Here is a 13833-nt window from a genome sequence, read left to right as displayed (position 1 = left end):
TAACCCCCTCACCTGTAAACCTCTAACCTGTAACCCTCTAACCCCTCTCACCTGTAAACCTCTAACCCCCTCACCTGTAAACCTCTAACCTGTAACCCTCTAACCCCTCTCACCTGTAAACCTCTAACCTGTAACCCTCTAACCCCTCTCACCTGTAAACCTCTAACCCCCTCACCTGTAACCCTCTAACCCCTCTCACCTGTAAACCTCTAACCCCCTCACCTGTAACCCTCTAACCCCTCTCACCTGTAAACCTCTAACCCCCTCACCTGTAAACCTCTAACCCCCTCACCTGTAAACCTCTAACCTCTAACCCCTCTCACCTGTAAACCTCTAACCTTTAACCCTCTAACCCCTCTCACCTGTAAACCTCTAACCTTTAACCCTCTAACCCCTCTCACCTGTAAACCTCTAACCTTTAACCCTCTAACCCCTCTCACCTGTAAACCTCTAACCTGTAACCCTCTAACCCCTCTCACCTGTAAACCTCTAACGCCCCCTCATCTGTAACCCTCTAACCCCCTCACCTGTAACCCTCTAACGCCCTCACCTGTAAACCTCTAACCCCCTCACCTGTAACCCTCTAACCTGTAAACCTCTAACCCCCTCACCTGTAAACCTCTAACCCCCTCACCTGTAACCCTCTAACCCCCTCACCTGTAACCCTCTAACCCCCTCACCTGTAAACCTCTAACCCCCTCACCTGTAACCCTCTAACCCCCTCACCTGTAAACCTCTAACGCCCCCTCATCTGTAACCCTCTAACCCCTCTCACCTGTAAACCTCTAACGCCCCCTCACCTGTAACCCTCTAACCCCCTCATCTGTAACCCTCTAACCCCCTCATCTGTAACCCTCTAACCCCCTCACCTGTAACCCTCTAACCCCTCTCACCTGTAAACCTCTAACCCCCTCACCTGTAAACCTCTAACCTGTAACCCTCTAACCCCTCTCACCTGTAAACCTCTAACGCCCCCTCACCTGTAACCCTCTAACCCCCTCATCTGTAACCCTCTAACCCCCTCATCTGTAACCCTCTAACCCCCTCACCTGTAACCCTCTAACCCCTCTCACCTGTAAACCTCTAACCCCCTCACCTGTAACCCTCTAACCTGTAACCCCCTCACCTGTAATTCTCTAACCCCCCCCTTCAACTATAAACCTCTAACACCCCCTCATCTGTAACCCCCCCTTCACTTGTAAACATCTAACCTTCCCTTACCTGTAACCCTCTAACCTGTAACCCCCCCTCACCTGTAAACCTCTAACCCCCCTCACCTGTAACCCTCTAACCTGTAACGCCCCCACCGCTGTAACCTTCTCACCTGTGAACTTTCCACCCCCTCACCTGTAGCCTAAGCACCTGTAACCCTCTCAGCTGTACCCTTTCCACCCCCCCTCACCCGTGAACCTCTCACCTGTAATCCCCTCACCTGTGTGGCCTTCTCCAGCTGCCGCTTCAGATCATCCAACTCAAGATGTGTGTCACGTAACTGAGACTTGAGCTTCTCATTTTCAGCTTGTATCTGTTCATAAAGCTGCACACACACACACACACACACACACACACACACACACATCAAACAAATAGAAACACATCCTTTCCTGGGAAGCTCAGTTCAGTTGCCTCTGGAACAGTGTTGCTAGCATGATACTGATACTACATGATACTATCTCGGGTGTGTGTGAGTGAGAGAGAGTGTGTGTCTGATTGAGGATATCCTGCATCCAAACCCTTCCGGTCTATTTATGTCCCCATAAATTGTACATCAGAACTCTTTTCCTCTGATTTCTTCTCTAAAGCGAAACACATTCCCGTTCTACACTGGAAACCTTTCCTGAACTCTCTAAAAAGCCACGCCCACTTAAAAAAACAAAAACACCTCGGTACCTTCTTGTAGTCAGTGTTGTCCTCTCGGTCGAGGCGCGAGTAGGAACGGCGGCTCTCTCTGTGATCGTAACGATCTGTGAGGGATGAACCGGAGGACACGCCATCATTTCTGACGAGACAAGTCACACATGAACATCACAACTATGTTTAAACAATCATAATGCTCTGAAAGTAAAAACAGCACAAATATTGTTACCAAGTTATTAATATACAGGTAGAACCTGTCGCTATTGTGTGCCTGTGTGTATTTAAAAGGTCACATACCGTAAGAGTCTTTCACTCTGGGGAACAAAGAACACAACTGAAGGTTATCAATTAAACCAATCTGGGTGTACAAAGACTTTGTCACTACATTCAGACAAGAAACACAATTATGTATAAGATAATAGCTGATGTAAGGCTGTGTAATGTCACAGTCCCAGGCTTAAGAGTGCTGACTCTTGGTTAGTCCCAGTATTTAGAGCTCTGACTCTTGGTTAGTCCCAGTCTGTAGAGCTCTGACTCTCGGTTAGTCCCAGTCTGTAGAGCTCTGACTCTCGGTTAGTCCCAGTCTGTAGAGCTCTGACTCTTGGTTAGTCCCAGTCTGTAGAGCTCTGACTCTCGGTTAGTCCCAGTCTGTAGAGCTCTGACTCTCGGTTAGTCCCAGTCTGTAGAGCTCTGACTCTCGGTTAGTCCCAGTCTGTAGAGCTCTGACTCTTGGTTAGTCCCAGTCTGTAGAGCTCTGACTCTTGGTTAGTCCCAGTCTGTAGAGCTCTGACTGTTGGTTAGTCCCAGTCTGTAGAGCTCTGACTCTTGGTTAGTCCCAGTCTGTAGAGCTCTGACTGTTGGTTAGTCCCAGTCTGTAGAGCTCTGACTCTCAGTTAGTCCCAGTATTTAGAGACCTGACTCTTGGTTAGTCCCAGTCTGTAGAGCTCTGACTCTCGGTTAGGCCCAGTCTGTAGAGCTGTGACTCTCGGTTAGTCCCAGTCTGTAGAGCTGTGACTCTCGGTTAGGCCCAGTCTGTAGAGCTCTGACTCTTGGTTAGTCCCAGTCTGTAGAGCTCTGACTCTCGGTTAGTCCCAGTCTGTAGAGCTCTGACTGTTGGTTAGTCCCAGTCTGTAGAGCTCTGACTCTCAGTTAGTCCCAGTCTGTAGAGCTCTGACTCTCGGTTAGTCCCAGTCTGTAGAGCTCTGACTCTCGGTTAGTCCCAGTCAGTGTGAATGTAGGATGATGGTACCTGAGGTTCTGCTTTAGTGCTTCCTTCCTCAGAGTCCGAGTGCTGTTCTGGGTCATTCTCATCACTCTGTAACACATATACAGTTTTAGTGGTTTTATACTTTAACAATACACTGCTGCATGTTACGTGTATGTGTAAAGGGATCGTGTGTGTGTGTGTGTGTGTGTGTGTGTGTATTAATATAGGGATCTGTACATCTTGGGTCCAGAACGGGACTCCGGTAGAGCGTCGTTTCTCTCGAGGGCGTCTGCGATCACGTATAGAGCGAGGCTGAGTTTTATCCTCTCCCTCCTTCTCCTCCTCTTTCTTATCTGAAAACACACACACCCCATCATCTAACACCAAGCCGCATCATGTGACTAGATTGAGGTACAGACAGGTTTTGATGCTTAAAAATATATATATACATTTTAGGTTTACTCAGCCAGTCGGGGTTAAATTTTATTCACTAGGATGTTTTTTTCATGCCTCGACTACTGAAAATTCAATACTGTACTATAGAATAGTTTCATTATACAATACAAGCAGCAGCCATTCAGGGCTAGTGTTTTCACACAGTCAGATTTACGTATTTAATTTTTACACGTTCTTGATTCTTAAGCGGTGTTTTTAAGCACGTCACCTTTCTCAGTGTCGCGGGCGGAGCTCCTGTAGCTGGGCGTGATTCCACTCAGACTGTCAGGGCGGTTCAGCGAGGAAGAGGAGGAGGAAGTGTAGAGAGAGGAAGAAGTGACAGAGGACGTTGGCACAGTAGTGGAAGTGGACGAGCTGAAGGAGGGGGTGCGGAATCGCTACACACAGACACACACTACAGTCAGACGTCTGTCTCATAACTAGGGAACGAGTTATTTAGTCACACCGGAATAAATTCATTATTATTAATACAGTAACTATAAGTAAAACTTGTAAAATGTGTTTTATTTAGAAATGTTATTTAAAAAAAAAAAAAACAGTTTACTGTTGAATAAGCAACGACCAGGTTGTACTGTGTCATGAAATTTAGCAACCAATCAGATTCCATTATGCAAATGATGCACAGGTACTCAAAGTAACAGTATGAAGTCTAGCAGGTTTAAGGTTTAAGGCGCGTCGCCTATTTGCATAATCGTTGCATATAAATTTCTTGGGGAAAAAAAAAAGGATTGGCACCTTTGCGCTAATTTAAATATAAACACCGCTCTCGATGACAGATCCTCCTCACCTCCTCGAAGCGATAGCGTGACCGATAGTCGTCCTCCTTTGTCTCCGCCTCCTTCTTCTCCTTATCCTGTTTTTCCTTCTCTTCTTTTTCCTTCTCTTCCTCTCGGGACCGGATTGGACGATTGCGTCCAATGGTCTTCTCCGCCTCCTGGAGGTCAGTTAAGGTCACGCCCTGAAAAAGAGCAGAAGTAAGGGGTCAAATATAGGTTAATATATAAACATACAGTATCTCGCAAGAGTACACCCCTCACATTTATTTGATTATATCTTTTCATGTGACGACACTGAAGAAGTGACACTTTGCTACAATGCAAAGTAGTGAGTGTACAGCTTGTGTAACAGTGTAAATTTGCCGTCCCCTCAAAATAACTCAACACACAGACATTAATGTCCAAACCGCTGGCAACAATAGTGAGTACACCCCTAAGTGAAAATGTACAAATTTGGCCCAATTAGACATTTTCCCTCCCCGGTGTCATGTGACTTGTTAGTGTTACAAGGTTTCAGGTGTATGGGGAGCAGGTGTGTTAAATTTGGTGTCATCGCTCTCACACTCCCTCATACTGGTCACTGGAAGTTCAACATGGCACCTCATGGTAAAGAACTCTCTGAGGATCTGAAAAAAAAGAATTGTTGCTCTACATAAAGATGGCCCAGGCTATAAGAAGATTGCCAAGACGCTGACACTGAGCTGCAGCACGGTGGCCAAGACCATACAGCAGTTTAACAGGACAGGATCCACTCAGAAGAGGCCTCGCCATGGTCCACCAAAGAAGTTGAGTGCATGTGCTCAGCGTCATATCCAGAGGTTGTTTTTGGGAAATAGACGTATGAGTGCTGCCAGCATTGCTGCAGAGGTTGAAGGGGTGGGGGGTCAGCCTGTCAGTGCTCAGACCATACGCCGCACACGGCATCAAATTGGTCAGCATGGCTCTCGTCCCAGAAAGAAGCCTCTTCTAAAGATGATGCACAAGAAAGCCCGCAAACAGTTTGCTGAAGACAAGCAGACTAAGGACATGGATTACTGGGACCATGTCCTGTGGTCTGATGAGACCAAGATAAACTTATTTGGTTCAGATGGTGTCAAGCGTGTGTGGTGGCAACCAGGTGAGGAGTACAAAGACAAGTGTGTCTTGCCTACAGTCGAGCATGGTGGTGGGAGTGTCATGGTCTGGGGCTGCATGAGTGCTGCCGGCACTGGGGAGCTACAGTTCATTGAGGGAACCATGAATGCCAACGTGTACTGTGACATACTGAAGCAGAGCATGATCAGTATGCAGTATTCCAGCATGATAACGACCCCAAACACACCTCCAAGACGACCACTGCCTTGCTAAAGAGGCTGAGGGTGAAAGTGATGGACTAAACCCTATTGAGCATCTGTGGGGCATCCTCAAATGAGAGTGGAAGAGGACTCCAGGGGCAACCTGTGAAGCTCTGGTGAACTCCATGCCCAAGAGGGTTAAGGCAGTGCTGGAAAATAATGGTGTTCACACAAAATATTGACATTTTGGGCCCAATTTGGACATTTTCCCTTAGGGGTGTACTCACTTTTGTTGCCAGCGGTTTAGACATTAATGGCTGTGTGTTGAGTTATTATGAGGGGACAGCAAATTGACACTGTTACACAAGCTGTACACTCACTACTTTACATTGTAGCACAGTGTCATTTCTTCAGTGCTGTCACATGAAAAGATATCAAATATTTACAGAAATGTGAGGGGTGTACACACTTTTGTGAGATACTGTACGTGACGAGTCAAATACAGCGAGTTAAAGAAAGAGGTGGTGAGACAGATGAATACCTGTGTGGACCTTCTGGACTGTCGAGCCTGTCGAGATCGAGCTTTCCTCTGAGACTCTGACTCCTCATCACGCACAGGAGTGAGGTATGATCTACACACACAATCATAATTAATGAACTTAACAGTAATACAGTTACGTTTAAGGCATAAAAACAGCTTAGAAAAGCAAAAGTGTCTCTTCATGAGTGTACCTGCGTCTCTCTCTGCCATCTCCTGCAGTAGTGTGTGTGGTGGTGGTGGTGGTGGTGGCTGCAGTGTTAATGGTGGGGATTACAGTCGCTGACTCCTTCTCTTTCTCAGCACCATCCTCGGACCAATACCTAGTGAGAAACACGCATTACTTTAATCAGGTGGCTGAAGGAAAGTAAAATGTGTAACATAAAACATTTCTGTATGGAAAAAAATCTCCGTATTCTTCCTTTAAAAATGCCAAAAGCAGAAAGGTATAAGATTCTGGAATGTCACCCTCTCTGGTAGAAAAACGGCATTGCAAGCATCTTAGAGAAGAACATTTCATAACCTCTGGGTGTCATTTTTCCATCTTCTAGAAAAGTAGAGTGTAAATGTTTTCATGGCTAAACCAAACTAAAGATTTACGCACGCATAAATCACAGCACAGCTGGTTTAGAATTAGCCACACCCACGTAACTGCATTACAGTCGAAGAGAAACCTGAACATAACAAAATGACGATTAAAGAACACCTCATAAGCGTGGCAAGCTCCAAATGTTCCAATAATACAGCTCAGTTATTGCAGCGCGCCGGACAGCAGGGACCCATACTAACTGCTCCTCCTTTTATAGGGTGCCATTACTTGTCCTAACTGAACGGTAATCTTGATGAAAGTCATCAATATGAAGTGACAGAGTTTCTCAATATGTTCATTAAAATGGTGTGTAACTAAAATTAAAAAATATTTAAACTGGACAGTGAAATCTGTGTATAAATTCACAGAAACTCATCGATTTGAAAACGATAAGATTTGAAGCCGACCCATCAAGACACACATTAACGAGATTTACACATAAATTTACAAAAACTCAGGAGAGAAATGTAGAATTCCAACTAACTGTTTCATGAACAGCACATTTCATGTGTAACTGTTCAGTTTGTGTCAAGAATCTGTCAAGTATCCCTCTAGTGGGTTCCACTGTCCATCCAGTATTCCCTAGTTCCCTTTGTCTTTTTGGGGTTTCCCTAGCTGCCGGTATTCCTTTCACCGTCTCCCTAGTTCACACTGTTCCTTCAATTTCCCCCTAATTCCTTTTGTCTTTTCAGCATCCCCTCAAATTTACACTGTCCCTCCAGTATCCCTCTAGTTCCCACCGGCCTTCTAGTATCCCCTTAGATCCGTCTGGCCTTCCAATATCCCCCTAGTTCCCTCGGGCATTCCAGTATCCCCCTAGTTTCCTCCAGCCTTCCAGTATCCCCCAGTTCCTTCTGTCCTTCCAGTAACCCGCTAGTTCCCTCTGGCTTTCCAGTATCCCCCTACTTCCCTCTGACCTTCCAGTATCCCCCTAGTTCCTTCTGTGCTTCCAGTATCCCACTAGTTCCCTCTGGCCTTCCAGTGTCCTGCTAGCTCCCTCTGGCCTACCAGTATACCCTAGTTTCTTCTGTCCTTCCAGTATACCCTAGTTTCTTCTGTCCTTCCAGTATACCCCTAGTTTCTTCTGTCCTTCCAGTATCCCACTAGTTCCCTCTGACCTTCCAGTATCCCCCTACTTCCCTCTGACCTTCCAGTATCCCCCTACTTCCCTCTGACCTTCCAGTATCCCCCTACTTCCCTCTGACCTTCCAGTATCCCCCTAGTTCCTTCTGTCCTTCCAGTATACCCCTAGTTCCTTCTGTCCTTCCAGTATACCCCTAGTTCCTTCTGTTCTTCCAGTATACCCCTAGTTTCTTCTGCGCTTCCAGTATACCCCTAGTTCCCACGGTTCCTTCAATATCCTCCTAATTCCTTTTCCCTTTCCAGTATTCCCTCAAATATCCTTCTGTCCTTCCAGTATCCTTCTAATTCCTTCTGTCCTTTCAGTAAATTTTATCTGTATCCAGTGTGAAAAATAAAAATCAGCACACATTCAGAGTCTGTTCATTGAATCTTGGTTGTTCTATTATAAAAATATCATGTGTTTTAGAATTGAAAATATTTGTAAATACTATTTGGGAACACTGTTTTTTGCACATGCTGTTGACATGGAACAAAATTAATAAATACGTATAGATATAAAATGGGCCAAATGTCTTAACGCCTTTATACTTTCCCAAGCCATATACATATTTGCACTTAGTAGTGTAATGTGAGAAACCCTTAGTTTTGGAGGGGGAAAAAAAAAAAAGTATTCTTAGAATAATTTTTTTTACTGTACATATTAACGAGAGGTAAAATCGCAAAACCTCTTGGCTGCTGTGCCTGATGTGAGCTAGCTTACTAAGAATGAGCTGAATAGGGATTGCATGCTAGCTAACAAACAAAGTAGTAAATATATACACCAAGGATAACTCACTCTCGCCTAATATAACAGTTTCAAACAGAAAAATACAGAAAAACTAAAAGATACTGGGTAAAGAAATAAATTCCATAACAAGGATAAATCAGTGTGTATGCGTTTGTGAACGTGTGTGTGTGTACCTGGACACACTGCGATGCCCTGTAGGTGAGGTAATAGTGGTAGTGGAGGTGGAACTTGTCGTCGTGGAAACAGTGGAGGAAGTGGAGCTCACAGCGTCGTCTTGCCTCCTTCCAAACGATCCGCTACACACAGAGAATTAACTTATCGCAATCCTAACACACACTAATCCCCCCCCATTTTTTATTTTAACAAAAAAAGAAAAAAACTTGTGGATGTAAAACTAAACACATTAATGATGTTTAATATACTATCACAAATAACGCAACTCACAGCCATCTCCAACATTTAATCTTCTCCAAACTTACACACACAACAACCACAGCAGGAGCCACATCATGCAGTGAGAGCGTGCATTTGTGTGTAACAGAAGTGTGTATTTAAATTCATCTGTTGTTGGCTGTAACATCTAACTCTCGACAAACCCCTTTTCTGTGATTGGGCCTTACCAATAATCACAAAGTGGTTTGGCTAAGAGAGTCTGCTGTAATTTGGATTTCACCGAAAGTAGCCCATTTGGGACCCCTGTCCTTCCAGTATCACCCTAGGACTCCCTTTTCCATCCAGTATTCCTCTAGTTCCAGTTATCCTTCAACTACACTAGTAGTTCCCACCATCCTATCCGATACCCCTCTAGTTCCCACCATCCTATCCGATACCCCTCTAGTTCCCGCCGTCCTATCCGATACCCCTCTAGTTTCCGCCATCCTATCTGAGAACCCTCTAGTTCCCGCCATCCTATCCGATACCCCTCTAGTTCCCACCATCCTATCCGATACCCCTCTAGTTCCCGCCGTCCTATCCGATACCCCTCTAGTTCCCGCCGTCCTATCCGATACCCCTCTAGTTCCCGCCGTCCTATCCGATACCCCTCTAGTTCCCGCCATCCTATACGATACCCCTCTAGTTCCCACCATCCTATCCGATACCCCTCTAGTTCCCGCCGTCCTATACGATACCCCTCTAGTTTCCGCCATCCTATCTGAGAACTTACCAGTTCCCGCCATCATATCCGATACCTGTCTAGTTCCCGCCATCCTCAGAACCCTCCAGTTCCTGCCATCCTATCCGATACCTGTCTAGTTCCCGCCGTCCTATACGATACCCCTCTAGTTCCCGCCGTCCTATCCGATACCCCTCTAGTTTCTGCCATCCTATCTGATAACCCTCTAGTTTCTGCCATCCTATCTGAGAACCCTCCAGTTCCCACCATCCTATCCGATACCCCTCTAGTTCCCGCAGTCCTATACGATACCCCTCTAGTTCCCGCCGTCCTATACGATACCCTTCTAGTTCCCGCCGTCCTATATGATACCCCTCTAGTTCCTGCCGTCCTATACGATACCCTTCTAGTTCCCGCCATCCTATCTGAGAACCCTCGAGTTCCTGCCATCATATCCGATACCTGTCTAGTTCCCGCCATCCTGAGAACCCTCCAGTTCCTGCCATCCTATCCGATACCCGTGTAGTTCCAGCCGTCCTATACGATACCCCTCTAGTTCCCGCCATCCTATCCGATACCCGTCTAGTTCCCACCATCCTATCCGATACCCGTCTAGTTCCCGCCATCCTGAGAACCCTCTAGTTCCGGCCGCCCTATCCGATACCCCTCTAGTTCCCGCCGCCCTATCCAATACCCCTCTAGTTCTCACTGTCCTTCAAAAATTCCTCTAGTACTCGCCATCCTTCAAAAAGTCCTCAATTTCCTGCTGTCCTTCCAAAACACTTGTAGTTCCTACTGTCCCGAATTGAGCTGACCTGGTGGTATCTCCTCAGTTCCCATTGTTATTCCAGAATCCCCTTTAATTCCCACTGCCCTTCCAGGATCCCTCCAATTCCCGGTGTCCTCCTGTATCCCCTTTGTTCCTGCTGTCTTTCCAGTATCCCCCTAGTTGCCACTGTCCTTTCAGTGTCCCCTGGCACAAGCTTTAACATTAAACTCTCTACAAACCCCTTCACTATGATTGGGCCAAATAATTGCAGTGCTTTTGGGTAAGAAAGTCTGCTTTAATTTGGACTTCACCAAAGTAGGCAGTAACGGCACATAGAGGTTCTCTTGAGCACCCTATAAAAGCCGAAAAATATAAACGGGAAAGCCTTGCGGTACACAATTTGGGACAGGGCCACTATTGGTGAGGTCACTATTTTAGATGATGATTAGAAGCATGTAAAATCCTGACATTAAGCTTTACATGTGCAAAGTGCTACTATGGTTCCTGACAATTGTTTTTTTTTTTTTTAAAGTACGTGACATCAAAGCTTTTCAGCTGCGATTGTGAACTCAACAATCGCATGATCTCAGACAACTGCAATTACTATCAACTCCTATCATACTATCAAATAAACTAAATTATCATAAATAATTTTTCACTTTCTTTTGACAAATGTTATGAAAGAATTAGTGAAACATTTGCATGAAAACACACCTACAGAAATAAAGAGTGTGTGTGTGTGAGACGGTGTGTGTGTACCTGCGGTGTATGCTGTAAGACTGGTAGTAGGACGATGAGGCTTTAGTGCTGGTAGGATCCAGACTGGAAGCCGAAGATGATTTTGCAGGAAGATCGCGAGAGCTGCTGCTTCGGCCGAGTGTTAAAGTGTGTGACGTGCTGCAGAGTGCGTGACTGTTAGCAAGACGTGAAGACACACATATATACACACACACACACACACACACCTCTACAGCCGGGTCCTATGAGTCCGAGTCCACAGCTGAAAACTGAATTTTTCATATAATCATAGTGCGTGTTTGATAACTAATAAAATAGCTACATGTTTTAGCAGTGAACTCAGACTGTGTACACAAAACTATCCACCCACACACACACACACACACACACACACACACACACACACACACACACACACACGTATGCATACACAATTTCAAAGAAATAATCAAACACAAACTTTGGCTCCTTTTAATCGCCAACTCAGAATAAGGATCAAGAGCTCCATCCCAAATCACACACTACAGTCCAAAAGAGCATTTACAAGAGTAGCCCAGTTTACGCTTCCCCTTAGTTGACCAGGAAACATTACACTAGGAACCAAGAAAACCAGTGAACACTATGCTCACAAAATTTCACTGTCCATCCGTTATCCTCTCGATCCTGCTGTCCTTCTGGTATACCTCCAGTATTCCCCTAGTTCCCACCGTCCTTCCAGTATCCCCCTAGTTCCCACCGTCCTTCCAGTATCCCCCTAGTTCCCACCGTCCTTCCAGTATCCCCCTAGTTCCTTCGGTCCTTCCAGTATCCCCCTAGTTCCCACTGTCCTTCCAGAATCCCCTAGTTCCTTCTGTCCTTCTAGTATCCACGACTAGGTCCCACTGCCCTTCCAGTATCCACCATTAGTTCCTTCAGTCCTTCCAGTATCCCCATTATCCCCTTATTCTAGAGTCCTTACGGTATCCCTCTAGACACCGCAGTATCACCCTACTTCTTCCGTCCTAGTTCCCTCTATTCCTCTGTTCTTCCAGTACACCCCAGGTTCCAGCTGTGTTCCCAGTGTCCCCCTACTTTCTGTTGTACTTGCAGCATTCTGAATATTTTAGCGAGATTTTTTCAGAAAAAAATTCTACTGCAAGACAGAAAGCAGGCATCAGAGGTGCAGCTAATGAAGGACGGGTAGACATCTTGATTATCAACACATCCTCAGAGTAACACATTTAAAAACATAAGCACATGCATAGCACTGCTGTGAGCACAAGCAATGGTGAAGGTAAACTAGGTTTAAAATGCTATTAACTGCTTAAATAATAGCATTTAATGTTAGCGGAGCCTAAAATGCTTTTACTTAATTAGTTATGCAAGAGGTACTCACGTCAAAGCATAAAACAGAATTATGAACATATAATTTTTTGGATTGAATGATTTTAATGATTAAATGGATTAAATGGTTGTATTAGTAAGAGGGCGTTTGAATGAAAGCTTTGGGTCCAGCATAAAGGCTAATTCACACCCATCTCCAGACAAAAACACAGAGACTGGTAGCTACTTTGCACATGTTCATGTTGAGCTCATTTCCAGACAACTAACACCTAATCCATATCCGGTTCCAGAAAGATTTAGACAAAAGCTAGCCTATATCTGGTTCTATATAAGTTAGGCTTTCAGTTCTAGATAAAGACCGGTGTGTACATGGTTCTAGATAAAGGCCGAGCTCAGTTCAAGATAAAGGCCGCGGTGAACTCGGTTCTAGATAAAGGCCGGTGTGAGCTCGGTTCTAGATAAAGGCCGAGCTCAGTTCAAGATAAAGGCCGCGGTGAACTCGGTTCTAGATAAAGGCCGGTGTGAACACGGTTCTAGATAAAGGCCGAGCTCAGTTCTAGATAAAGGCCGGGGTGAACTCGGTTCTAGATAAAGGCCGGTGTGAACACGGTTCTAGATAAAGGCCGAGCTCAGTTCTAGATAAAGGCCAGTGTGAACGCGGTTGTAGATAAAGGCCGGGGTGAACTCGGTTCTAGATAAAGGCCGGACGAACGCGGTTCTAGATAAAGGCCGGGGTGAACTCGGTTCTAGATAAAGGCCGGGGTGAACTCGGTTCTAGATAAAGGCCGAGCTCGGTTCTAGATAAAGGCCGAGCTCGGTTCGAGATAAAGGCCGAGCTCGGTTCGAGATAAAGGCCGAGCTCGGTTTGAGATAAAGGCCGAGCTCGGTTCTAGATAAAGGCCGAGCTCAGTTCTAGATAAAGGCTAACCTGCGCTGGTAGCTGGACATTCGGTTCAAGGAGGTTGTGTCGTTGTTCTTCAGATCTTCATCCCAGCGTCTCCGTGTGTAAGAACCGCTGCGCACCAGAGTAGCAGCCGAGTCCCTGAGAACCAGAGACTACAATAGAACCATGGCATGTACACACGCACACACACACACGCACAGTGCTCTGTGTGTGTCTGTGTGTAACAGCCATCTTAAAAACTAGGGTTCCTTAAAAGATTGTGTAATTTAACGTAATTGTGATCTAAAAACTCAATTTTCTAATAAAATTGTAATAAAACGAAAACAAATATTTTCCTGGTTAAAGTAAATGGTCTAAAGTAAAAAGGCATTCTTAAATTCATTTTCTTCCTTTTTTTTTTACCTTAATTCTAATTTAT

At 45.4% G+C, this 13833-nt stretch overlaps 1 protein-coding gene across 11 annotated transcripts in view; it reads right to left on the bottom strand.

Annotated features, from left to right (window-relative positions):
* The window catches only part of ppp1r12a (protein phosphatase 1, regulatory subunit 12A), a 64903-nt gene that overhangs the window by 14456 nt on the left and 36614 nt on the right, over positions 1-13833 (bottom strand). For 4 of the 11 annotated variants that reach the window (XR_006984168.2, XM_017493749.3, XM_017493747.3 and 1 more), the window contains exons 12-23: positions 13440-13553; positions 11210-11347; positions 8741-8863; positions 6303-6431; positions 6112-6202; positions 4308-4478; positions 3729-3897; positions 3302-3417; positions 3107-3172; positions 2155-2171; positions 1891-1999; positions 1418-1537 (exon numbers count right to left, since the gene is read on the bottom strand). Coding sequence is in view for 6 of the 11 variants with exons in the window: in XM_017493749.3 (XP_017349238.1) it covers positions 1418-1537; positions 1891-1999; positions 2155-2171; positions 3107-3172; positions 3302-3417; positions 3729-3897; positions 4308-4478; positions 6112-6202; positions 6303-6431; positions 8741-8863; positions 11210-11347; positions 13440-13553 (1363 nt within the window). In the remaining 5 variants the exon portion in view is untranslated. The remainder of the gene's footprint in view (positions 1-1417; positions 1538-1890; positions 2000-2154; positions 2172-3106; positions 3173-3301; positions 3418-3728; positions 3898-4307; positions 4479-6111; positions 6203-6302; positions 6432-8740; positions 8864-11209; positions 11348-13439; positions 13554-13833) is intronic. The other 7 variants (XR_006984169.2, XM_017493750.3, XM_017493748.3 and 4 more) reach the window with 5 other exon arrangements.

The sequence above is a fragment of the Ictalurus punctatus genome, chromosome 19, assembly GCF_001660625.3.
Source record: "Ictalurus punctatus breed USDA103 chromosome 19, Coco_2.0, whole genome shotgun sequence".
In the NCBI taxonomy this organism is placed as follows: domain Eukaryota; kingdom Metazoa; phylum Chordata; class Actinopteri; order Siluriformes; family Ictaluridae; genus Ictalurus; species Ictalurus punctatus.
This window is presented reverse-complemented; position numbering and strand designations above follow the sequence as displayed.